Source organism: Anarrhichthys ocellatus, unplaced genomic scaffold, assembly GCF_004355925.1.
Source record: "Anarrhichthys ocellatus isolate YVR2014 unplaced genomic scaffold, GSC_Weel_1.0 scaffold43, whole genome shotgun sequence".
NCBI lineage: Eukaryota > Metazoa > Chordata > Actinopteri > Perciformes > Anarhichadidae > Anarrhichthys > Anarrhichthys ocellatus.
Genome location: NW_022280073.1, coordinates 2410990 through 2438489, shown reverse-complemented (window position 1 = coordinate 2438489; position 27500 = coordinate 2410990). Strand labels below are relative to the sequence as shown.

General features: G+C 41.3%; 1 protein-coding gene across 7 annotated transcripts in view; it reads left to right on the top strand.

The window, feature by feature from the left end:
- The window catches only part of adgrb1a (adhesion G protein-coupled receptor B1a), a 156408-nt gene that overhangs the window by 63980 nt on the left and 64928 nt on the right, over positions 1-27500 (top strand). For 5 of the 7 annotated variants that reach the window (XM_031868617.1, XM_031868619.1, XM_031868615.1 and 2 more), the window contains exons 3-13: positions 14059-14220; positions 14925-15029; positions 16968-17135; positions 17565-17729; positions 18468-18632; positions 20250-20414; positions 20558-20659; positions 20767-20873; positions 21057-21251; positions 22282-22350; positions 24559-24667. In XM_031868617.1, the coding sequence (XP_031724477.1) occupies positions 14059-14220; positions 14925-15029; positions 16968-17135; positions 17565-17729; positions 18468-18632; positions 20250-20414; positions 20558-20659; positions 20767-20873; positions 21057-21251; positions 22282-22350; positions 24559-24667 (1512 nt within the window). The remainder of the gene's footprint in view (positions 1-14058; positions 14221-14924; positions 15030-16967; positions 17136-17564; positions 17730-18467; positions 18633-20249; positions 20415-20557; positions 20660-20766; positions 20874-21056; positions 21252-22281; positions 22351-24558; positions 24668-27500) is intronic. The other 2 variants (XM_031868614.1, XM_031868618.1) reach the window with 2 other exon arrangements.

The window sequence follows — 27500 nt, the reverse complement described above, 5'->3', positions numbered from 1 at the left end:
AGAGCAACAAGTCCTTAAACCCAAACGCATTTACAGTGAGCTGGATTAAGACAGAGATGTTTTAGGGTGAACCCCAGTCGCGGCTGGTGGAACATGTTCTCTGTAGGGCTGTGCCACATCCAATCAATTTCAGCAAACATCCCAGAATGATTTAATGCAAAAAAATTAAGGTATCATTACTACTTTGCAGTTAAATATTTAACATTTATTCCAACATGAAAAAAAGCAGTAAATAACACTTTGATAAACACGTCAGATTAACCCAATGTATGAATTCCTGTGCAGATACAAGTGGCTCGCTTTCTTTGCTTTAGAATTAAATAATGAACCATAATAAAGAACCAAAAGAACCAATCCAAATGTCGTTTAAGATTAAAATAAATAAACTTAAGTCAAAGGCATGCCATTCACTTAACAAGGAGAAGGGTCATTGGTAGACGTAAATGTACAAAATAATTAGCTGCAGAACTAATGATCAAAATTGCTGATGCTATTAAAGCTGCTTTTTGAGAAATGTTTAGTAAGGTTTCATTTCCATAGCACACTCCTATAACTAAAAATGAAAAGTCTCTTGACCCTAACCCCAACCATGCAGGCACTGCTCACATCTACCTGTTTCACAGTGATGGGAGCTGGAAACATCGCTGAACACACATTTTGGGACCTATGTTGATAAATCTATTTCCCCAGTGCGTGACTACTCAAGTTGCCACTATTTCAAATTAGGAGTAAATGTTTTCCAAGAAGTTTTCATCTTAGTTTCACAAATCAACCCATAGAACCACGTTAGCTGGATGAGAACTAACAGGGTTAGTTTGGCCTGAAAGTAGCATGAGAGCCTGAATTCAGGCCTTTTGAGTTTTCTGTTTAATTTGCACGTCAATGTGTATTTTTTTGAACTGACCCCGAATATTTTGAAGAAAAAAGGCAACATACTTTTTTCGGAACAATATTGATACTTCTTTGCAGCGTGAACACAAGCATCAACCAATCACGTTGTGCGTTTATTTCTATAGAACAACAACAAGGAGGATCCGTAGTTGGAACCAAAACTTGATTTCTCCTTTCAACCTTGACAAAGACAGCGTAGATCCACTCCTACTCTTCTTACCTTTCTCAATAAAAACTTTGTACATAAAATATTCGTAGCTGAGTATTTTGCATTTCTGTGTTGTTTATTCATCAAGGCCATTGGAGACTCATAGTCATTATTTCTACATCAAACCGAACCATGCCTCAGTCACACCAGTCAAACGTAATCACACATAACAGGAGAACAATGTTAGAAATGTCATGTCTGCATCTCAACTCTCTGTGCAATGCAGCGAGTTTATAATCGACTTCCAGGAGCTGCTCCTCTTTCCTCAGTCTTAGTTTGGATTGATTTATTTTCTCTCATTTATTTCTCATCAAAGCATCACAATGTGATTAGGTTGTGCCTTTTCACAGTTTCTCATTCATGTGCTTGATAGACTTCATATCTTATCATTGCTTTCATGTCCTCTAAAGATTATATTGCGCAATCTAATCTCAAATGAAAATTACAATTCATTATTTTTGTCTGTTCCAACGAACACATTCTATTACTGCAGCTCAGACGCCCAGAGGCTCCACTGATGGTACATCTTTTTTCAGTCTGTTTCAGCGAGATCTAATTCTCACTCCCCTCCAGATTGGAGCTCTTCTCTCAGCGTACTGTGGCAGAAAGATCACTGATGAATTATCTTTGTCTGAGGTGTTAGCGCCGCCGTGTTGTGCTAATGCTTCTGCTTTCAATTTAGGAGATAAATTTGCTTTTAATGTCGTGATAGTTTGATTGCTGAAGGTTAAAAACTATCCTTGGACTCTGCGGCTGCTGACATCAGCCAAATTCTGTCTGTTCTCTGTTCATCTCAGTTGAGGAGGTCTAGAAAAGGAGGGGGAATTATAAGATGATCACTTGACGCATCTTACTTTAAAAAGTAAAAATCTGTATAGTTTGAGGAGAGCATAAATGATTCAATAAACATATGTCAGTTGTTAAAGTGGGATTTGGCAGGTGGGGGAACTCTACCAGACAGTCCACACAGAATATTTTTAGAAGCCATTTTGACAACCGTCACTCGCACGTCTCTGTTAACAGATTCATTTCCATTGTATCACACGCATCACCACAGTTAGAGGGGTCACCAAACACATCCGCAAACGTATTGAGCCTTTATCAGACAATGCAAGTAAGAAAATAAATTGCTGTCAACATACAGTTAGTTAAAGCATGCTTTTATTGAAATATCACACCTAAATACTCATTTTCAACATTTCCCATCAGACAAAATCATATCTTGGTGTTTCAGATTCCCTTCATGAGTTTTCAAAACCCATTGTCACAAGAGTACGTGCAGACGGTTCTGTTGACTTTCACCATCTGATGCCAAACATCTAGAGATGATTCCGTGCTTGCTTTTCATTTTCTTTTGGGTAACATTTTATTTCAGCCCCTGAAAAAAGATAAAGCACTATTTGAAGAATGAAAACTGAAATAGAATACAAACACTCAAAGGGCCATCTAGGATGAGCTTAGTCTTCTGAGCTAATACACTGAAATGTATTTATTTTATGTATCTATTATTTCTGTATAATCACTGTTCATGCAGAAATGTTATCGTGCAGACCACCGTTTGCCTCTAAAATAAAAACTTAAATGCAGACGCCCTGTTTTTTTTCAGCCTTCAGCATGCTAAAAGTAGAAATGAATATCCATCCACTGTGGTGGGTCCCTATGTGGCACTAGAGCGTCTAGTACCAGAAGGCAGCGTAGCACTTCATCTGTTTTTAAATGCTCTTTAATAGCATGCAAAGGCCTGGCTGCTCCTGCTGCTGCTAGCAGAATTATACTTAATGACACAATGCAACACAGAGACAGGAGGGGTTCATCCAGGTGCTTCTACATACAACCAAAATGTCTCCAGACGCAAAACAGGTCAATCAGCATAAAGAACCAAGTGCGTGCCTGACTCCTCTAATAGCCCGCTCATTTCATACCTTTTAAAGGCTTATGCTCTGTGCCATCACAGGTTTCGACTGTGGCACATTCTGGCAGGAGACTTGTGCAGATATTAAAATTCCTTAGCAATGAAAGGAAATGTTCCACATGCAGAGGATACAAAGCGTTGCATGCCAGCCTCCATTTACAACTAAATAGATGCACATAAATATAATTGGAGTGTTCCAAGCTTTTCGTTGCCACTTTGGGGTATAGCAGGCTGCTTTCTTTTGCTATTTTTATTGAACACTGGTGACTTTTTTAAAAAGCCTATTCTCACCCAATGAAGGTGCAAATGTTTCAAAACAGGTTTTAGTTCTTTAACGTTTCAAAAATTTCATAAGTCAGCTCAACACTCAACTTGAAACGAAATGTTACTCAAGCAGGAGGTAATAGTGCATTTGTTGAGGACTATTTTCAGCTGCTGATCAATATTTATGGCACCAGGATGATGAGCATTATAGGAATTTATGATAGTTTAACGTCTTATATCGTGAGCATTAATGTGCTGCTACAGCCTCCACGCATTTAGTCTCAGGCTTCCCACCAGCCTTTTCCCATTTAAGCCACAAAAGCACTAGTGAGGTCCAGCACTGATGTTGGGTGATCAGGTGATCAGGTCTTTCATTAAACACACTGTGAAAAGGTTAAAGTTCTAAGATGATCATTCACGAGGTAGCCCCGCCCTAAAGCATACCCTGCTTTATGGTCTATTTGACTCTAAATGGACCATCATTTACTAAATGAACATCATGCTGTATTGAAGAAGACTTGAAACTAGAGATTGAGACCATAAACTCATGTTTACAATGTTTGCTGAGGTAATAAATCAAGAGAGAAGTAGAGTCATTTTCTCATAGACTTCTATACAACCAGAGGAGTTGCCCCCTGAATGCAGCTTTAAGACACTTCCTCATTGGCTTCACTTTTCAGAACCGAAGCTTGCCATCTGGGTGTGAGTCATGTAGAAATAGTATTTCTCCACGTAACAATTGCAATTGCAATTGCAATTTGGAGTGTAACCAAAATCAACCTAAAACAAAATGATGATAGGGAACTTGAATCCCAACAGCTGCCTGTGCAAGTCGCTGCCCAGTAAGTTATTCATGGCCGTCTTTCTTTAGCAAGATTTTTTTTTTTGTCCAAACCATTCTTTCTTTATTTCTCTCATGGCGTTAACACTAGTCATCATTTGTTTGGGTCTCCCACTGTACTACCACTACTGATACTGCCAAATTGGTCTCTGTTTGCTGGACTTGATTTCACAATATAATCCTTTTTTTCTTAATCTTTAAAGGACAGTTAAAACTGTTAAAATACAGTTCAATTAATGATGCGCCATAAAGCGGAACAGGCAGCTGCATGTGGACATTTTGGAGGCTCAACTCTGCTCATGATCAAATATCACGATTCTAATCCTGATCAGGTGACATGAACCAGGTTGAAAAGTTTGTGCAGTGAAGACAGTTGAAGGTTAATCCAATTTGGAACACTTGGAACCTAATGGAAAATACAGAGAGGTTTAGGAGTTTACTGCTCTGGAACTTAGAGATCTAGAACCCAAACCATGAAAAACACTCATCTGGACAAGGGGGTTATATACCTTTAGCCATATGTATACTGGAATGTGTTCAGCACACTTGGAACTACATGAAACTAATTTTGCCAAAGTGGAGGTGGGAGCTGAGAACTTCCATCAACACATCTACGGCTGTATGTCCATCACCCACCCTGACCTGCGAGGCTCTTCCTGCGTAGCCCACCAGGATGAACCCCCAGCGCCTCACTGCCACCTCCTCATCCATCTCTCATCTCTGTTTCGCTCAGTCGCTGCCTCTGTCTCTGAGTCACAATGCAGTCCCATCCTACACTGTGTGGGGAGATGAGGGCTTCTGATGTATGAGAGTGTTCTAAAGCGTGGGAAGGGTAAACCGCATTGCTCAGAGATCTGTGTGTGTGTGTGTGTGTGTGTGAGCTTGCATCTGTTTGTGTGTGTGTGTGTGTGCGCGAGTGGATGCAAGGCTTACAGGTTAGCGATCCCTGGACGCCTCTGAATATATTTCACATACCGTAGCATGCCGTATGGGTTTTAAATGGAGCAGTTAACTGTGTTTACCAAAGTAACTTGGAGAAACACTGAAAAGAAAAAAACAATGATGCATTCATCAACTGTGGAGTGAATGAAAAAAAGCTGGAGAGAGTTAAGGACACACCAGAGCACAGCGGGGGCGATTTTCAGTCTTAATAGCTGTGTGGGGCGAGGATGAGGGGGTGGGAATCCACTCAAGTCTATGGAGGAAATGGACACGGAGGTTCTAGCAGTTCCCATAGGAACACTGATGGCCAGTGCATCAGGGTTACTGGGAGCAAACAACATCAAGCTGCAGACAAAGTACTTCCCCGCAGCTCTCGGTTCTTAAACTGCTGCGGAAGTCTACATAGACTCAAGAAACTTTGCTGCCTGGCTGACAGAGACTCCCAAAATAATCGCACTTGGAGGTGGCGGCCGCACGCCAAATTGGAGTCAGAGCAGTCAGCAGTCATCTCCTCCAAAGATGGATGTTGTTGAGAGAGACAAAAAACCAGTAAGACGCCTTATTTCTGTGAGCTGTCAGTCAGACTGGAGAAAAAGAAAGAAAAGCATCTGATCCCCATGCTGAGAGACCTTTTGAGCCTTTTTCTTATCGCTCCCTCTGAAATGGGGCATTCATCTTCGGAATTGAAATGTCTGGTTGGCTGACCTGCACCTGAAACCAAAGAGCTCCCAGACAACCCTCTTAACCCAGTGAGCCACGGTCACCCCCAATTTAAGGTGATTCGACAATCTTTCTTGTGTTTAGGATTAATAGTTTATATTTTATGAGACAAGAATTTGACTGATCAATGGGTTTTAATAAAGCTCATTCCTTACATACACTTAACTAACATGTTGTATTTGAGTCAGAGTCTGAGTCACATTTCTGTAAAAAATTACCAAACAGCAATCGGACTCAACCGGTCCTTTAACACTTTCAACACCACTCAACTTTGACTTGAATGGCCTCATATAGGGATGTCATGTTACCTGGAATTTAGTAAAGAATAAATACCCGATGATTCAGCCTTTATTCATTCATTCCTGATGAACCGCCTCAAGTTTCTCGCCAAAACCTAAATTCTACTTGATTACATTTGAACCCAACACAACACATTATGATTTACCTTCACCCAATACTCATTTTTCAATAAATAGAACTTAAAAGCGACATAAAATAAATTAATGCAACCTCCGTACATTAGCTGTTAGCGCCGTTATTTTATCAACACTTGTTTGTTTACAATAACGCATTATCAGGGACGTTTTATATCTACGTCACGTTTCCATTATTTTGGCATCGACTTGTACCAAAGCATCGCTTCCTGTGACCATCGCTTCCTGTGACCATCGCTTCTTGTGACCATCGCTTCTTGACGTGACGAGAACAGATGATTTGGTACCAAGTGAATGGCGACATGTTCTATGGCACCGCAGTAGGTACCAGGATCAGGGCTGGAGACGAATGGCGTCTCGTTGTCCTGGGGACGATAGAAAATGTCCCAGATAAAGCTTAGTTGTGAAAGAAAATAAGTCATCGGAATTAGGAATTAGTAAAAAATAAAGCAAAAACAGTCTGAAAACAGTCATAAAATATGTTGACGTGCATGGGAGTCATTGTTTTGTTTTTCTTGTTTACATGGTATCGACTATATCGAGGATTGTGGAGTTTCACATCCTTCTTGCCTCTGCAACTATCCATATTTCAGTATTGCTCATGATAGGTTTGATCTCCAGATAAAGTGGTTTAGTTTGTTTCCCATTCCTCTGCAATTATTTCAGTAACAGCAATTTATGAATATCCAAAATATCAAAGCTTCAATAAAGAAATATATGTACTGGTTAAGAAACTGAGGTTACATCCAGAAGCAGAATGGTGGCGTGATGTGTTGGTGACTGCTTACTTGAATGTCACCAATGGCCCGGCGGGGGAGCTGATTGGGTGCTGGGTGCTCTGTGGCGGGTTCACCCTCAGGTTAAGCTCCCCGCTCCACAGGAAGAGACTGATCCAGGCCGTTGTGTTGAGGTGCCCTCTTTTTGTATTTATCTATCTATTTATCTATTTACCTGGAATACAGAGAAGAAACTGCAGGGAGCACATTAGACACAGTTGGCATGCAATAAAAATACAATTAGTATTTTATCAATATGATTTATATTAACAGGTATAATCATTCAACAGGTTTGTGTTTTAATACATACATGTGTAATGCATCTCTCAGTCAGTCAGTGGTCTCAATCATTTTCCTGAAGAAATATCCCATTTTATCTTTCACTGCTGGAAACATAATAAAATAAATATTCTCTATTGAATGAGGACACTACATTGTGATTGATGTAGAATTATAACACTCTGTTCACTTTGGAATAAGCCTACTGTTTATTCCCCTCTTTTCATTTCCCCCTCCTCTTATCTGTCCTAACATTTCTTCCCTCTTTCTGTCCCTGTCTCCCTTCATCTCACCCCCCCCTCTCTCCTTTCAGCACCTGTTATCTCCACCATGCAGTTGACTGCTTCTGTCCTCTGGGTGTCAGCACTCGCCTTATCCTTCATTCAGCCATACAGCTCTGTGCGGACTAATCACCCCATTTCTGCCTGCATTTCATGTTTTCATGATTATTTTCTTCAGTGCTCTTGTCTCCGTCTTTATTTCATTTCCCTCACCCTCCTCTGCTCCCTTCCCAGCTGCCTGCGCGTTTCCACAATGGTTGTCAACTCCAACATCATATTTCACCCATCCTTTCTTCCCATCACAGCTCTCTCTCTCTCACACACACACACACACACACACACACACACAAACACACACACACACTAAGGTCTTATATATAGGGTTACTGCAGATGTATTGATTGAGGTGTGTGTGCTTGTATGTGTTGTGGTGACATGAATGTTTTACACAGTGATATTGTGGGGAACTGCCTTCCTTTTGGGGACAAAATGTGAGTCCTCATAACATAAGTCATTACATTTTAGGGTAATAATTTGATTTCTAAGGTTTAAGGTTAGATTTAGGTGAAAGTTAAAGTTAGGTTTAGGTTACAGTTGAGGTTAGGGTAAGGTTTAGGTTACAGTTGAGGTTAGGGTAAGGGTTAGGTGACAGTTGAGGTTAGGGTAAGGGTTAGGTTACAGTTGAGGTTAGGGTAAGGGTTAGGTTACAGTTGAGGTTAGGGTAAGGGTTGGGATTAGGCTGGTAGCAGTTCTGGTTAGGGTTAGAGTAAGTCTCCAGGAAATGAATGTCCTCTAAAGTGATGGAAACACAACTGTGTGTGCTTGATTCAGCGCGTGTGTGTGTGTGTGTGTGTGTGTGTGTGTGTGTCTGTCTGTCTGTCTGTGTGTAAGAGGGGTTAGTGGCAGCTATTGATGATTTCAAAGCTGCAGAAACTGGAGCTGTAACAGGAGATGCCCATCCACTCTGCCCAGCGCTCCAAGGGAAGGTGACTTTCAGGAAGTTCATTACACACACACACACAATATGTAATATACATGCATGCACTCAGTGAACTGCAAAGCCATGCAACGCACACACAGAGTAATTGAAGGGGAAATGTGTGTGTGTGTTTGTGTGCCTGCGTGTGTGTTTGTGTGCCTGCGTGCTTTGGAGAAGCTGAAGGTCAAGGTAAAGCAGCTATTTTGGCAGGTGAAGCAGGACAGATGAGTTTAAGGCAGTGGCGGGCCGTGCATTTTATACCTGGGCCTTCTGTGCTGTCCTACTACACTTGAGCCAGCTCCTAATAACCTCATTATGACGCCACAGCTACGGTTATTTGTTTCTAGGGGTGTAGCAATACACATATTTGTATTAAACCATTCGGTACGAGGCTTACGTACCGAACAATACGTTTGAATAATACTAGTGCATTTGGAAAATGCAGAAGCTTAAATTGTGGTTTTCGGTGGACTGCGCTCACGTAACAGACAACGGGCTGTGACCTTTGGAACAATAACAAAAAACAGCTGAAGCTCCACACTTCAGGGAGGCTAAGCTAAACTAGTTTAGCAAGGGAAACAACTGCAGCACACAATCTACGAACTCTCCCCACAGCGTTAAGCTGTTCCCTACTGATTCAGACAGGGCTAAAGCAATCGCCACACAATCCCCATTTTTCCAGACAATCATGCTTGCTTTGTAAAAAGAAAACAAAAGCCTGAACAGATTCAATTGTCCGGACAATAACCCCGCGCATGATGGGATGCTTCGTAATTAATGGACAATGCATATAGTACAAATCAATGTAATTAACTCAATGACAAGAACAAACTCACAAGAACCAGTCAGATATATTTATACCAGTACCACTGGCACGTCAAAGAATACGCCCACCATGTCAAACTAAAGATCTGATTGGTTGAAGACTATGACAATCAACAAATATTGTAACTTCCGTTCATTGTTTGTCAAAAATTCAACACGGCGATGGCGAAATCGCTGAATTAAAAACGTCAGTCCATAAACCAATGGGAGACGTAGCGATGACTACTTCCACGTTTCATTTACATACGTCTGTAGGCTGGACACATTCTGATGAGAAACTTTGCTAACACCACTGAGAGCAAGAAAAACCTTCTCTCCCACTTCAGGAAATATGGAAATAAAGTCATAGTTTTTATAGTTTTGTAAAAGGCTCCGTTGTCTCCTAATGCAGCTGGTCATTTTCAGCTCTCGACGAATTCACAGTTGGAGCTCTAGTGAAATTTGAGCTGGCACTCTGTATGCGGGATTAACACTACTGTTTCATGGTCATCAAGGAACATGTAAAGCCAGTGTAACAGTGTGGTGTTTTTTTATATTTTTGAACAATAATGGAGCTTTATCAGATGAATAACATGTCACAGCCATTGCATACACCAAAAGTCCTTGTTTGTTGGGGTCCATTGATGGTTTTGGTCTGTTAATGGGATTTGTTGACAGTTAGGAAACCACAGAATACCTCCAGATTTACCACATAACTGAGACTACACACATTCAACAAGAGCTCACATGTTGAGTCAGGTTGAATGTATCTCTTTGTGCTTTTTTTACTCCCTCCTCTCTTCATTAACTTTAAAAATGACTGTGCGTCACTGAATGACTATGACAACTCGTTGCCATGGTAATGGCATCATGCTTCTGGTGACTGGACTGGCATGAATGTGAACAAAGGCAGCTCTCTGTAGTCTTGCACTCTAAAATGCGAGTCACCTTCTTTGGACATGATTACACTAGAAAATATGTCCCTCCATAACGTAATAAATCACACATTGAACCGCACTTTGGTCCAGATCTTAAGTTTTTTACAATTCACCATATGGAAGTGTTCCACAGAACAGTCAATCACCAAGCACCAGTGAGTTAGCTATCCCTAGAGCCTCAGTAGTACTAAATGTGTAGCGTTTATCCTGAAGGAAGTGTTGGAGGTCATTAAAAATGGAATGGTTTATCCCACGGGGGGCATGAATTTGCTCAAGAAATTTTATGGCAATCTGTCTATTGGACTATGAGACATCAAGGTCAAGGTTACTTTTAATGTCCTCCGTAAGGGAAGATGATCTTGGTTTCGAGAAATTGCTGCATGAATCAACAAAAATGTCCATAAAAACACACTTTATAAAAATTCAATAAAAGCACACAAACACAAACAAATCAAACTATCAACAAAAACCTACCCACTGTACCTAAAACATATACATTTCAAATAACTCAGCTTAAAATCTGTTAAAACCAGTTTCCAAATGTAACTGATAGGATAGTTCTATGTTTGTGCTTACAGAGTGGGACCCTGAACCAGAATTATTTGAATTAGAATGGTCAGATAAACTAATGTTCTGAAATTGGTTCCATGGAAACCTGGACATTTTATTTTTTATATTTCATCGGGGGAATAATTATATTACTAAATCAGTGTTTATCGATCTAGTAGTTGTGGTATTGGATGGACCGACCAACAGATTTAACCAATGACAAATTGTCCATGAGACCAACAACCTCACACTTATGCCAATTCGAAAACAATTCTCATCAAGCATTCAGCCCTCGGTAAAGATATGATCTAGGAAAAGTCTTAATCCAGGCCTAAAATAGCATTGTACTTCTGTCAATATGCTTTAATGTGCTTAAGTGCAACAACAAACAGCAACATTTCAAACCATGTCACTGACTCTTCTGACTTAATTGGAGTCAACACCTAAAATGGAACTGATGTGCAGAGGACAATCATTAGCAAATACAACCACTGTATTTGCAGCAGTATTCTTCCCCCACATCGGACGACCTGGACATAACCCAACCTGATGTGCACATGTTGCTTGTGTTGGTGGTTGGGCGTCCAGTAGATAATGTTGTCCATTTCAGTGTGGTCACGGACGCATGATAAAAAAAAACCATTTCACAGCCATAAGCAAACACTTGGGCCACGGTCTGCTGACAACAAAGAGATATTGACTGTGATCACTGGTGCCTGCTAATTTCATTTCTCTACAGAAAATAATTCACGGACTGGGACTTTCTGTCCAAAAAGAATCTTTCAATCCATAAAGTTTGACTAATCACACTGACATGGTGCGATTACACACAGCTGTAGAGGAATGGTGAATGTGTGTGAGTGCTTGCATATCTGACTCTTGACTGAATCAAGTGCCCTCCCTCATCCCACGCCCTCAACCCCAAATTAAAATGACTTGAGAGTAATTAAAAATGCGTGTGTTTGGATGTCGGCCAACTTCATGTTCTATTCATGCAGATTAATACATATTTGTCGTTGTCCGTGGGGGCTGAAAGGCATCTGTATTTTCTATTAAATATTCATGAGTGAGCGGGACGAAGAGAAAGAGAGCGGCTCTCTACCTGCTCCTCCTCATACCAGCACACATCTTAATGGAGCGCAGTAAATCAGAATGGCCAAACAGGGAATTTTACAAAGGCAATGTCATTCTCCACACCTCTGTTTTAAAGGACCCTGTTACGGCCTATATAGTGTGCCTAGGGGTACACTGGAAGTAACATAAAAGGTGATGGAAAACCTTGGCAAAAGTTTAACAAAAACCAAGAGGATAAGGTTAGCGGCAATTAGACACATGTATTAACAGTATAGATGAACAGGAACAAACCAACTAAATAAGGAAGCGTAGCCGTCAGGGTCTCTAAGCCCAACATAATAAACAAAACCCCCACGCTAACTGGAAAAGAAGAGGTCAGCTGGCCTACGAACAAACAAACACAATACTGAACTCCCTAACTAGTCACAAAAACAGGAGAAAACTTTTCAAAATAAAAGGCAGAGAACCCCTACAAAGTTTCCATTAAGTTTAAACCCCAGGTATGGCAGCACAAATGCTCTATAGCAGCAACAGCAAACCCACAGCACCACAGGCCCAGAGTGAACAAACGGGGGCTGGGAAACACTGGATTCGGGGGTTGATATGCAGCTCCACTGATGAAATGAGGACTCTCAGGTGTGGGCCCTTCAGTGATCGTCAGGGGGCGTGGCAGACCTGAAAGACAAACAGAGCTCTTACTAGAAAAGAGGCATCGTTAAATCAGGTGGTGTAACAGACCCCCCCACCCCCACCCGCTTGTGTAGCAGGTAAAGTCTGCTTGATTTTCTGCATTAGTTTGTGTTTCTGTCTTTTCTATTTATATAATACATGTTTTAGTTATTTTTGCATTATTATAATTTTTTTGCAATTGCCAAGTCACAAAAACTGGTTTTAGTGGCACAGTTATTGACAACACTAACTCATGCAGCCTCTCTATTAACCAGGTGTGTTGAACTACAAGCACATTGTCTGCATTGCCCTTACACTTATCACCAATTAGATTACTAAGAAATCAGAACTTGAACAATATAAATAGGATCCAGGTTTGCTCTTTGGTGTGAACAACAATGGATGCCAAATTTGGAGAGAGTTGTAAGACTGAAATTGCAATATACTTTGTTGACAATACAATGCAGTAGCTATGGTCATATGTATGCGTGTGTACATGTGTGTATGTAAAAATCAGATGAAATTCTATTTGGTTTGAAGTATCTTTATCATGCTTTTTTAAAAATGTAATGGGAGTGCAATGGGAGATGGTCCAGGTGAAAATTGAGTCAGTTTGTAGTGAAAAAAACACACTTAAACGTGCATTCTCTCTAATGTCCATCAGGGGGCGACTCCTCTGGTTGCATAGAAGTCTATGAGAAAATGACTCTACTTCTCTCTTGATTTATTACCTCAGTAAACATTGTAAACATGAGTTTATGGTCTCAATCTCTAGTTTCAAGTCTTCAATACAGCATGATGTTCATTTAGTAAATTATGGTCCATTTAGAGTCAAACAGACCATAAAGCAGAGTATGCTTTAGGGTGGGGCTACACAGTGATGGACGGGCCGCTACCACAGCGTTGTCTCGTCTGGGAGTGGTCCGTGTTTTCGCCTTCGAACTTTAACTCTTTCAGTGTGTTTTCAGTTCATGAAATATGAATAACTTTTAGTGACCTAAACATTTTTCATTCAGCGGTCTGTCGTACTCAGCTGAATGTACTCAGTACTTTATTTAAGTACACTGTAAACTGTTAACAGTTAATATATTATTCATAGTTTGAAGTTAAAAAGTTTGAAGCTGTAGTTTGAAGCCAAGTGTTTTGTATTTATTTATATTTATAGTATACTTTAAACAGTTAATATATTGTTCAATTTAAAGAAAAAAGTATCGGTTCAGGCACCGTTTAGGCACTGGTATCGTTTTAAAAGTATCGTTTTAGCACCGGTATCGTAAAAAACCCAAACGATACCCATCCCTACTCTCGTGTCACTTCTGGTTAAGATGATTCCAGGAAAAAGAAAGACAAACTATATTTCTGATCACGCACATGCGTTTCTTTCACCTGACGATGACATTATAAACCTCTTTGACCCAGTGAGACACGCTCTGATCAGCGCTTGACAATAACGCACTGCTTTATAAATGACCATCTCACATTTGTGTTTGTCTCTAGGAGGCTGGAGTGTGTGGGGTCAGTGGGCACAGTGCAGCAGCGAGTGTGGAGGCGGGATTCAAACCCGGACCCGGACGTGTCAGTCGCCTCCGGAGGAGTCGTACCTCTGTGAGGGTGTGTTGGAGGAGGGCCGGCCCTGCAACTCACAGCCCTGCACCACCGGTGAGCTCCTCATTCTCTGTGTGTCTGGGCTTGTATTCACGTTCCTACACAGCCATGTCTGTCAGCGAGTTCCCTTTTACGCTTGCGGTTAAATATGAGCATCAGGTGTGTGCAAAGTGTTGTGTGTGTGTTTCCAGCTATTTTTTCAATACATATATTTTTTTACATGTTTTTCATCCACTTGTGTATCCATCCTCTATAAGTCAGTGTTTTGACTTAAGGAGTGCATGTTGGAAAGGGGACTTTGATCGATGACAAATATTAATGAAAAGGACACAGGAAATTTACATCGGTGCACTATTATGTAGAAGTTATTTACCAAGAAGCTGCATTGTTCTCCCACTCAAAGCTTTCTTCATTTGTACATAACTAGCAGTATTTCTCTGTCTGACAAATAACTCAAACAGTAGATTGTCATTACTGCGGATATTTTTGTGTTTTTTCTCAGTCATGCCATCAGAGGGCATGATTAACATCAAATACAACATTATTATACAACAGCTGAACACATAAAACGAGCATTGCACACATTCACAGCATACTAATACCGACAGCACTACAAAAGTCCCAAGTTTGGCTGATGCTGTTCTGGGTGACCAAGCACGTCACGGTTGTGTCCCAAACATGAGCCATTCATGAAGGACCTCTGGTTGCTAACCCCCCCACCCTCCCTCCTCCCCCCGGCCTTGCCTCACCCTTTTCAGGCAACGGTCACCATCCCTCCCGCAGCCAATCGCTTCGCTCAGTGGACAGCCGCAAGCGTGACGACGTAGACAAGCCCCGAGGCGGACAGCAGAGCCCTCAGACAGGTAAGACAACGGGACGCAGAGGGATCCCATGCATCAGTCACTGTGGCAGCTTGGGTGACCACCACTACACACACGATAACAACAGCAAACAAGACAGTTGCACTCATTTTTTTTCATGCACACATCTATCAAAATCTCCCAAAGTAGTGCCTCGTCCACAATGGACAAATTCCAACATGGACCCTGACTGAACATAGTGAAGTTGTATTTTTTTATGTGAGGTCATAACAGGCCACTGTGCCCTGTCTGCAAAACACTAAGACAAATGGAGTCCTCCCTCTCTGTTAAAGTGATACTCCACCCAAAATCGTGAGTAGCAAGCAGTCAATCCTCTGAAAGACGTAGTTCAACACATTGGGACGTATGCTTATTCGTTACTTTATCTCTCCAACAGTTAGATAGCTTTATGTCTCTGCGCTTAAGAAGGAGCTCAAATTCGGGGCCGGTTGTACAAAACACCTTGAGTTAAGATTTTTCTTAAAGTTTGAGTCAAGCATAAAATAATTCGCTCAAAACATTCTGAAGGCTTCTTCTTCCGGTTTTCTTCAAATATTCAATTAAGTGTTCAAGGTTTTGTCTTTATTTTGGTTTTTATACTTAACGAATCCCTTAGAATTAGTTAAACTGTTGCAAAAAGACCTTTGCAAGTGGACATCCACCGATAACTATACGGGTATCATACAGCTCGGAATTGAAAATAACGACTCAGTAAATTTACATCTATGTATTTATTTGTTACATTTAGTTTAACAAAGTTAGAAAAACAATATCTTAGTCAAACCTGATGTTACCTGCGACATAGCGAGGCTAATTGTGTCTCAGCCCCAGTTTCGTACTTAACGCACAGACAAAGACAGCGGTATCAATCCTAACTATTAACGCAAATCTGCATATTACCCAACATGTTGAACTATTACCGTATAAGGTGTCTGTATGAGGTAACGTCTTCCCAGAGACAAGAGGCTGTGATCAGCATGGATCTGTGTCAATATTTAGCCATATTTAAGATAATATGCAAATGGGTGGACCGAGGAAACGTGGACTATGTTGCGAGAATCGCCATTATGGATATTTTGACATTTGTCCACCACAAGAACTTATCGAATCCATTGTGACTGATATGTATCGAAGCTGACCACACCCAGTGCTCTTTGGAGAGAAGTCAAGTACCAACCTTTCAAGCCTACAGGATGTGTAGCTTTGATACAAAGAGAACGTTTTTGTGTGAAGCATCACTTTAATTTGCGAATCGATTCCCCACCTCCTGTTTAGTTCTCTTTTCCCTGCTTACCCCGGCGTTGACTGCTCAATTTTCCCTTATTATGGGTCAAGTGATCCATCAAATCGGCAGTCATGGCCATTGAAGAGATGACTGACATATCCTAAGCCAGTGGCATTCACTTCTCCTGGAAGTGAATGCAAAGGATATGACATGAGAGCCCCACTCAGATGAAGGACAAGCAGAACAGAAGCTGGGGTCCGTTTCAAGGGCCGCCTCCTTTTGAAGGACGCAGTGTATGAAGTTTGACAGAACATTAGATGGGCTGAACCTGCAGCTCTGTTCCAAATGAGATGGTCTGCAGGATTAAGGCCTTCTGGCAAAATCCTATCATTGTCATTTTAAGTGAGCAGTGTGCAATGGTTTGGAATACTGAGGCCCATCAAGGACCACCAGCTATATGTGTCTCATTTATCAGCCACATTTGGAGGAACCTGTGGAATGGGACAGCATCATCCACCTGATTGGAAATATTAGAGGAGACGGCCCCTAAAATGTGCCACGGCTAGAATCTACCCTTTATCACACCACGACCCTTCCTCTTTTGGCCACAGAGGCTGCATCCTGCATGATAATTAGTTATGGCCCTCTCCTTTTCCCTTCTCCCTCTTTTTTCTCCCTCCTACCCTCCTGTCCTTTACCCACCCCACCCTCCTCAGTAGACTCAGCTTCAGGTGAGGAGTGGTCAGCGTGGAGTGTGTGTTCTGCCACGTGTGGGGAGGGCTGGCAGAGTCGCACTCGTTTCTGTGTGTCCTCCTCCTACAGCACCCAGTGTAGTGGGCCACTGCGCGAGCAGAGACCTTGCAACAACTCTGCCGTTTGTCCAGGTAAGCCCCACCCCAGCCCCCTTCCCCTCCACCCCCATTGCCAACTTCCTGCGCTCGCCCAGCCCTCTCCTGGACCCTGCCTCACCCATACAAGACCCACCTGACTCCCCTCCTCAGGCACTTAGCAAACCCGTGACCCCCCACGTTGATTTCCACCCTCACTTTTGCCTGCAAAGGACTCCCACTATCATAAGAGAGATTCCACGGTGTTCTTAGGCTCTCCTACAGAGGGAGACTCCTCAACTTCAAAAGCGATATTATCCCAGGACAATGGATCGGCAAATATGAACCCAGTAAAGCTAAACATCAGAGTTATTTATACCAGTCAGTCCAGTTCAGAGTCTCAGTTAACTTCTCAGGTGATATTTTGGCGTATTAAGGGTGCCCGCTGTCTGTCTTTGAATCATACTCTAGCTGCTCTGATTGCAGTGCACGGAGCTTGGGATGAGTGGTCGCCGTGGAGTTTGTGTTCATCGACCTGTGGCCGAGGTTACAGGTCCCGAACGCGATCCTGCGCCCCCCCACAGTTTGGGGGAGATCCCTGCGACGGCCCAGAAAAACAGACCAAATTCTGCAACATAGCAGTCTGTCCAGGTAAGGAACACATTCATTACTTACTTTAAACTATGAAAAAACTAAAACTAAAACGAAAAATGTATTTAAAGTGTCCATGTGGCAGTGAGGGTGCACATGACGTGAATCTCCGCGTGTCCACGAGTGTCTTGCTGTTGTGCAATCCCAAATGTATGAATGTAGGAACTTTACATGCAGGACCGTATATGCTGACAATCTGACACCTAATGTAGAATAAACTGTATCCAGCACTAAGACATAGACTGCATAGAAGACGTGGATGTAGTTACCGTGACGTGACCCACTGGTTTGGACCACGGTTTTGAAGCCATGAATTCGCCATCTTGATTTTGGTTCTATCCAGAAGTGACACAAGAGGGTGGAGCTAATTACAACCGAACACTGAAAAATATTTTTTTCAGGTGACCAAAATCTTAGAAAATGTTAAAATTCATCAAGTGATTCATCATTTATCTGACTTCGTAAAGGCAATTCGGTTCCAAGCTCTCTGAACCCATAAAGCTGGTCCACACATGTTACTACAACATTCCAAATAAACAAAACACTGAAGCATCTCATGAACATGTATTACACATTAATATGGAAGAAGATTTGACATGTCCGAGTAGAAATATTCAGCAGTGAGCACCATGTGCATATGGAAAAATTGGTGATAAAATCTCATTGAATTAGTACATAATGCACCACGTGTACTGTCTGTTGTGTTTGCCTGTTGTTGGTGACCCTGGCCATTCTCAGTGGATGGAGTATGGAATGAGTGGTCCAACTGGAGCTCCTGCTCCACCTCCTGCTCCAATGGGACCACGCAGAGAACCAGGGAGTGTAACGGCCCCTCGTACGGAGGCTCCGAGTGCAGGGGAGAATGGCTGGAGACGGTCGACTGCTTCCTTGGGGAGTGTCCGGGTATGAAAGAGGCTGAGATGCAGCCAGATCAGAAACATTTACTCTGGGCCAAGAATGTATTTCTTGCAGGTTTACACGACCGTTTATAAACTAAGTATTTAATCATACAGAAACTAACTCCAATCTTTTACAATGTATTTCATTGTAACTTACAGCAACAGTAACTTTCTGCTTCTATTGTGTGACATGGCCTGTCACACAAGCAAAACACAAACAATAGATAAGACAGGAATACAACAAAACAATCATTTATTCAGCTGCAGGATGACATTTAGACATTGAAATAATTCAAATGTGAAAAAAACAATGCAGATATTATAGAAATATATAACTCCCACATATATCATATGTATGTTCTTAACAATAAAACAGTTATATAGAGTATTGCAAAACCTATTAACTACTCAGTATCAGTATTTTTTTTTATATAACAATCAAATGTGTCCAAAGCCCAAAGAGTGGAAAGCTGATATTGACTGTGTATATACTGTATATACAGTATATATATATATATTTATTTTTTTTTTCCATTTTACAGTTGTTTTCCAACAAACTCCACATTTACTACAAATCACATTTCTTACTAGTGTTTCATAGTTGTTTAAACTGATGAATGTGTGTTCCAGCCTTTCTTTTATGCACATTTTGAAATATCGCTTTACAGAAGAAAACGGCAAAATTCGATAAAACTCTCGACCTCTCTCATTTTTTCTCTCGTAGATGGTTAGATGGCCGATGTGACTTGCTGTTGTTTCTGGTTTGCTTCTTTTACTCTGTTTACTGGCAGATTAGAGCCATGTGTAGCCTGGAGCGCCAACGTCTTAAGCCGAGTTAATTCCCTCCAAACCAGTTGATAGAAACATGCCTTATTTGCATTTCCTTTCATGCAACATTTCTAAAGTTTGCTTAAAATTACTTTTACAATAGAATGGAAACATGACTACTGAATTGGATTAATCAAGTTTCAAGTATCTGCTAGTTCATTGTAATGCTCGAGGTTAAGTCATTCCCAAAGACTGGGATTTTATTTCATTTCTTCCATAGTCTTCTATTTTACATTATTATCTGCAGTTTACCTCCGAGCCACACGGGGGAGCCTGAATGTTCGTTATGATGTGATAATTGTAGCTAATTACAACATTGAATATAATAAGGAAGGCTAGTGGACATTCAGGTTATTTAACTGTTGAGAGGAAATAAAACAAATGAGACAGCTTGTGAATTCCTCCTAAAAAAAGTGTATGTATGTTTTCAATAAAACATGCATGACAGGAAGTTATGATTCATCAAATGTGTATCACTTCTAAATGGCTGGTTCACCTCTTCAAGATCATTTAAGGTGATGTGGAAATGATGGAAATTAAAAAAAAATAAAAAATTATCAGGGATGTTCTTTCACACACACATTTGCTCTTCTCACAACTTACAGAGGCCTGTTGTGAAGTGGGTTGCCATGCTTTGTCATTTTTAAAAAGTAGGAACACAAGTTTGGGATACACTGGACTAGAACATGTAGAAACACTGATATGATCTGCATGTATCACTGGTGTGTGCATGTGCTTCATTGTGCTTGATAGAGTCCCGTCTAACACTCTCTTACTGTATGCATTCTGTCAGTGGATGGCAAGTGGCAGCCGTGGACTTTGTGGTCGGGCTGCTCTAAAACCTGTGGAGGGGGGAGCCAGCAGAGAAACAGGATTTGTTATGGGCCCTTTTTTGAAGGGCAGGCCTGTCCTGGAGAGCAAGAAGAGGTCCGGGGCTGTAATGAAAAGAGATGCCCAGGTGAGTGGAAGGGAACATAGTTGGCTTTGTCAGCAGGATTTTCATCAGGGATGGAGTCACTTAGACATGTTTGACCCCTACCATGACAAATTGTACATGATTATACATTACATGACACTCATTTATTCTCCTTCTGTGAACAGAACCTCATGAAATATGTGGCGAGGACAACTTCTCCAATGTCGTATGGAAGATGACTCCATCTGGGGATACAGCAGCAGTACGCTGTCCTCCCAACGCCATGGGTGAGCTCACACCTCACTGCCCGTAAGACGGGAACGTCCACTGGTAGTTTTAGGAGTTGGATTAGAGACACACTTTGGTGACATGGATCCTCTGTGTCCTCACACAGGGCTTATCCTGCGCCGCTGCACCCTGGACGAAGAGGGCGTCGCCTACTGGGAGAATCCCACCTATATGAAGTGCATTTCCAACGACTATCGCAGTATACAAACTTTGGTGAGCATCAAAATGTTTTTCTTTTTACACTCCTGGTATCAAAATAACCATACAAAGACACTAATGATGATCAAATGTACCTGTCAGGACACAAAGGTGTGAATTTTATTTCATTTCAGGATATTGAGTCGAAAGCGTTGATCGCATACTGTGAAAACTAACAGAATCCGCTTTCTCCGCTAGACTCGGGAACACTTGTCCAAAGCACAGCGCGGCCTTGTGGGAGATGGCGTTTCGGAGGTGATGACCAAGCTGAAGGTGACATCCAGCGACGGGACCAGCTACAGCGGGGACCTGCTGGCCATCGTGGACGTGCTGAAGAACATGACAGAGATCTTCAGGAGGGCATACTACAGTCCCAGCAGTGCAGACATGAGGGTGAATTGACATATTGGTTTACTGGTAGTGTGCTTTTGTTTGTAATGCAGCTTGGGGGGGTTAAAGCCGAGTGCGTAAGTCGATGCACCGATCCGATCACGTTCTCATATAACTTATCAGCTCATTTAGAGCTCATTCGCTGTTCAATCCTTACATTCTGCCATCTTGCTTCTTTCTAATCTCTTTTGAGAGAAACTGCCAATCAGGCAGATGCGAGCGGACAGTGTAGCCAACAATTTAAAATGTAAAATCATCAAAAAAAAGTTATTTGGCATCCATTGTTTTTATTAGGCACATGAATACACTTCCCATAATGCAATTCCATACTGTCTTTGGTTGCCTTGAATGGTAAACACCCATGTCTTAAGCCCCTTAACTGGACACAAACACCACTAACATCTGACTTTTGTCCCCAGTGGGAAAGTTTACGATCAGCATGCATTCCCACGGCAGTGATGGAAACATGACAACCAGGTGGAAATGCTCATTTCTGCCCCTTTTCTGGCGCAAAGCTGTGTGACGCTTTGACGTGAAGTGAATATGTAATACATTAAATCGTCAGGAGTTTGGACATTTATTAAGGTATAAAAAATGCAATTAATATGCTCTCCTCAAAGCCACCAGACTCCATTCAGAAAAAAGGCATTTTATCTTGCTGATTCTCTAGACGCACTTCGTTCAACCTCAACAGAAACAAAATGAAATGTATCAGTTTGATTTTGAAAGAGAGACTGAATAAGTGTAAAAAAGAGAGGAATAACCACCGTCACATGTCCACTGTTTACTAACTGTACACGTTTTAAACAATAAAGGAGCTCTATGGCAGAGAGGAAGACGATATACAGTATCAGGCCTTGACACACAGACAATAGAGACAGTCATCGTTGGCTGGGGTCTTTTCATGAGATTTGATTTTGATGAGAAGAAATGTACAGACTATCATCCTGTAACTACTTCCTCTACTCCTGACTTCAGAATGGAAAGCTAACAGTGTGACGTCATGTCAAACATCTTCTCTTTGTCTTTCCAGAACTTTGTGCAGTCAGTCAGCAATCTGTTGATGGAAGAGAACAGGGAGAGATGGGAGGAAGCACAACTGGTTAGTATCGCCCTCTCTTTGTACAATAAAACGGGATTTACATAGTCACCTCGTCTGTAATTACATGTCCAGTAGAACGGTAATAATAACAACCCTGGAGCTGCAGAATTGACGAGTTGGACACTGTGACAAAGACACCAACAGAGACCAACAGCCCACCTGTACCTCTTCAGGCTGACAGAGGTAGAGGAGGAGGAGAGCTGCTGAAGGACAGAAATATCTATAGCTAATGAGTAGCCGAGTCAAAGCACACACCCACTCATCCATCTGCTGCACTCGTCTAAGCTTCCATTCAGCCGTCCAGCTGTCCGTGCTTTTCTCGGCATGCGGAGCGCCAGAACAATGACAAACAAACCCACCTGGGCTCCTCAGAACAAGCGCGCCGTCTTAAAATGCAAACAACATGCTTTGTGTACAAGAAGTAGTTCCTTCACTATGAAAGGATTATATGTAGGATATTATTATTATTATCAACTTCAACTGTGGCAAGCCAAGAGCTTTTCACTTTCAGGAAGAGCTTCTCTTATTTACAGTCACATGACTAAAATACAAAGGATCATGGCTGGATCATGGCTGACCATTTCTTAGCGTGGCTGCTATATTTTTCTAACGTGTAGCAGCCAGAGGTTTCCATTGCAGTATCTTCAGTAAAATCATTAGTAACTTGCACTGACTTGAACGTTGGGACAGGGGATTTCCCCCAGTGGGCACCATGTCTGCTTTTAATGTTAGATTTGAAGAAGAAAAGTGTTTTATCAGAAAAGCCAAGCGCTCAGTCTTCAGACCTTTATCGGGGCCAAAAGATGGATTATTAACCAGGTATATCTGCCTTCATGGGACCCAGAACCACAAAGGGGGGGTCAGAATTACACTAAGTTTCAGATTGATTTCTTACTTTTACACAACTACAACAGATGTTTAATCTTAAAGGGGAACACCACCTAAATGAAGAATGAAGAGTTATTTCTAGGCCCGAGGCAAGTTCAATCGAGATCTCTCTCTCTCTCTCCCTCTGTGCTGCCCGCCGGCTGCTAACAGCTAACAGCTAACGTTAACTCTCCTCTTGTTTTAAAACGTTAAATTAGTAATGAATCGGTTTTGATTTCCAAGTAAAAAATGTTCCACTTTTTTACCATCAAAACCATAATTACTTGAAAGTGTAAAAAAGTGACTGTGCTTATCATTTACTCATCATTTAGTGTCAATGTACACTTAAAGCTGAGGTGGAGAAAGGACAGGGCGTGGGCCAGCTGCCTGCTTTTAAATGGCTTGCTGTGAATAAGTCTTAATAAATTGCACTGTATGTACGTTGCACATCAGAGTTTAAACACTAGATGTCGACTCATTTTAGTGAAAGTATCTTACTACTTGGGACAGAAATATTTGATCATTTCTGCCCAGTTCTGTTTGTTACATCTTAATATTAATATTAGACTCACACACTTCCACATGTGATTTTGTACATAAGATTTGCATCTTATATTTACATTTGTGTTGTAATATCTTAAGTGGGCCCTGAGGCCATGTACAGAAACCAATATTTGTAGTTTGGGTTGTCTGGTCTAAACTAAACACAGATCTTCTTACTGGTAGAAAACTGGACATTTGTCCCGTGACTTCTTATATATTCTGTATATGGCTTACCATTCAAAAAGTTTGGCCAGCCCTGCTTTAAAGCAAACACTTCTTGTTTTAACTGAACCTACACTTGAACTTGCTTCACTCTGCGAATGCAGCTCATCAATTTGAGGTGTACTCACTATTGTCGAATAATGCTGTCATGGAGGAGGACAACAGTCTTCACATTATTCAGGTCCACAGCACTCGTTATGTGTTGCTCACTCATCTCAGAGTTTCAGAGTGCATCCCCAGAGTTCTAAAACAGAGACAGAGTTAATTGCATATACTGTTGGCATCCAAATGAAGAGTTGACTGTGATGCACCAAATGTAATATTAATGTTGGTCGTAGCTGTGCAGAACAGGAGAAATGGTTGCACTCAACTGGTATGACAATGTTTGCCACAAATACAGATTTTCTATAAAAAGCCATAATTTTGTGTGTCATATATAAATATATATATATATATACACACACACACACACACACACACACACACACACACACACACACACACACATTATTGTATTCACCTGGCATCCATAATCCTTTTTGTTCATTCTACTTTCATGTGTCTCTGTTTTCTCAGCTGGGGCCAAACATCAAAGAGCTGTTCCGTCTGTTGGAGGACTTTGTGGATGTCATTGGCCTGAGGATGAAAGACTTTCAAGACATGTATGAAGTCACCGATAACCTAGGTCAGCCTTATCTCCCTCCAGGGGATCTCCACAGCTATCTCTGCTTAGCAAAACAAATACTCTTATCACAGCTTTGTATTTCTCTGAAGATTAATCTTCATATCTCCAATAGCGACACAAAAAAGAGAGGACAGGGTAGGGTGACCCGTCGGTGACTCAAGTTTAGCTATATCTTAGTATAGACAAAGTACAATACCGACAAAGGGAATCATTAGTGATAGTTTGCTACATAGGCTCACCTTTCTTATCCCAATTTGATATATTTTAGTTGTATTTGTGTTGTTTTATTTCCAGATATTTTTTTTCAACTGCATCGGTATCTTTGCTGGTTGAGTCATATTAACTGTAGAATATCTTCCTTTATTTGGTCGTGAATGACAACACAAGGGTAACAAATCTTCAGAAGTTGGAACATAATTTCAGTGTGTTTGACAGCCTCCACTTTAATTCAGTGTCTAGAAATACAATAGATGCCCAACTTTACAGAAATACATGAAATGACCATAACTTGCTACCAGCGCACTACGTGATGTTGGCACGGAATGTGTTCAAATTGAGTGCAAGCACCACAGAAACAATGCTAATGTGAAGTCAATTATTTTCATGATGGACACACAAATTCCCAGGTTCAAAAGTAATATTAATCAAACTCCACATGGGGAGGTCCGGGTGGATGGATGTGTCAAACACGAGACTTTCACCTTGGAGACCGATGTCTGTGTCTTGTATAATGTCAACATGGAGTTATTTTAGCTTATGTAGGCTACATACGGAGTTATGTAACAAATGCAAATATTTGAACCCTAAACATGATGTTTACTATCCTAAACCTATCAACATAGTTTTGTTAAATCTTAAATCGAAAGTTAAATTGTTTAACCTATCAAGGTAGTTTTGTTGAATGTTTAGATTTTAGGAAGCTAGTCTTTAGTCATGGAGGCTCTGTGTTGACAATGTCTGGACCTGTATTGGTCAGACTGGGTCCTACTTTGGGTCCTTCCTCTGTTTGGGATTTGCCCATCGTCCTTTGTTATGAATTCAGCTAATTTAATATTATTGTAATGAGGCATGGCACAATCTCTAAAGCATTCTATTTCTGTATCCGCACCAAGAGGACGAAGCCATGAATATAAGCACTCTCCAGGGCCGCAGGTCCAGCAAATCCACATTCATAACTACCTGCTGCCTCCTTCCAATTCCCAGTGACTATAAACACTCTACTTTTTCTCAAATAGGGGGAAAGAAATGTAGTGTAGTCATCACAGAGACTCTGCTGCTCTCTGTGACCTCCAGATAAAACCGAGGCAGAGCTTGAGTTTAGTCAAGGGAGAGTATGTGGGAATTGGGGCCAGATGAGAGGTCCTGTTTATAGCGGTGCCACCTCGCTGTCTCGAGCCAAATAGCCGCCCACACCAGCAGCGTACCTCCCCCGGGGCGGCTGACCTCCTCTTCCCTCCCACACCTCTAGCATGAGGAAGGCTGCACACATCATCTGCACACATCTAGTTAGATCAGATCTTCTTTCTCCAAACTTATCAAAGTAGTCTGTTGTATAGGATGAGGGAATTCATCCGACTCAAACTTCATCATACTAAGTAGGTATTTTGAATTTTTGTTATTCTATTTTGACTATTTAGCTTTTCTTTAAATTAAACATTTCAATTTTTTGTTTTTTTAGGAAATCAAATAGATAATAATAAGTAATTAAATAATCTTTTCAGATTTGTTACTTCTCTTTGAAGGTGAACTACTTCGTGGGCATAGAATATAAAATAACCTATAACAGCGCACACATTGGCAGCAGATCACGAGCATCAAAACACCTGCATCCATCATCATCTTTGTCAGCTCACGTGCATGTTATTTGCAGTCAACAATCACTGAACACTAAAACAAATTTAACATTTTTTGGAAGCGATATCTGACATTCAAGGCTGGAATACCAACTGGGTGACAGGGCAACTGTCCTGGGGCCCCAAAACTCCATGTTCCCCACAGCTGCAGGTGTAAACTCAATTAAATCAGCACAGACCAGCTGACAGCTTTATGCTGATTGAATTGAAAATTAGTTTTGGCGTATGAACTGTTATGCACAATATCTACTGATATGATTAGGGCTTTAAGATGGGTCCTGTGTTATTTTTTGACATGGAGGCCTCGTCTTCAGGAGGGTAGAAATTCAGTTTTAACACCCTCATTATATCAGTTCTGTGCTTACATTTTATGCATTCTTTAATGTCTTTTAATTACACTACCACGCAGCTGACCTGGGGCCAGGTATAACGCTAGTGTGGAAGAACAGAACACTGGATAGAAAAAAGTTGGCTTCTAGGGGCCCAGCAGCTAATCTTTACCCTGGGGCCCTTTAGCAGGTTCATCTGGCCATGCTGACATTATAACAGATACACTTGATTAACATTTTTCTCTTTGCAGAACTTTTAAACGAGTTATCAAATATATTATCTTCTATATGAATGTGACAACAGGACTTGTGTTTATTCAGTTCAAAAGGAGGACCAAGGCAGGTAAAGGAACAAAAGGCTTTAGTAACAAATAGCCAATCCCTAAAGACAAAAACAGGCAGGACACAAAAACCAAGCAATAGACTGAGGCAAATCCAAGTACAAGGAATTAAACTAAACTAGTGCCATACCGAGGAAGACGTGCAGGAATATTGACGACAGACACAAGCAACCAACGGAAGAAAGAGGGAAAAGACAGAATAATACACAAGAGACCAATTAACTAATGAAACACAAGTGTTGGGAATAACATAGCCTCACACGGGGCACCAATATGTTGGGAATAACATAGCCTCACACAGGGCACCAAT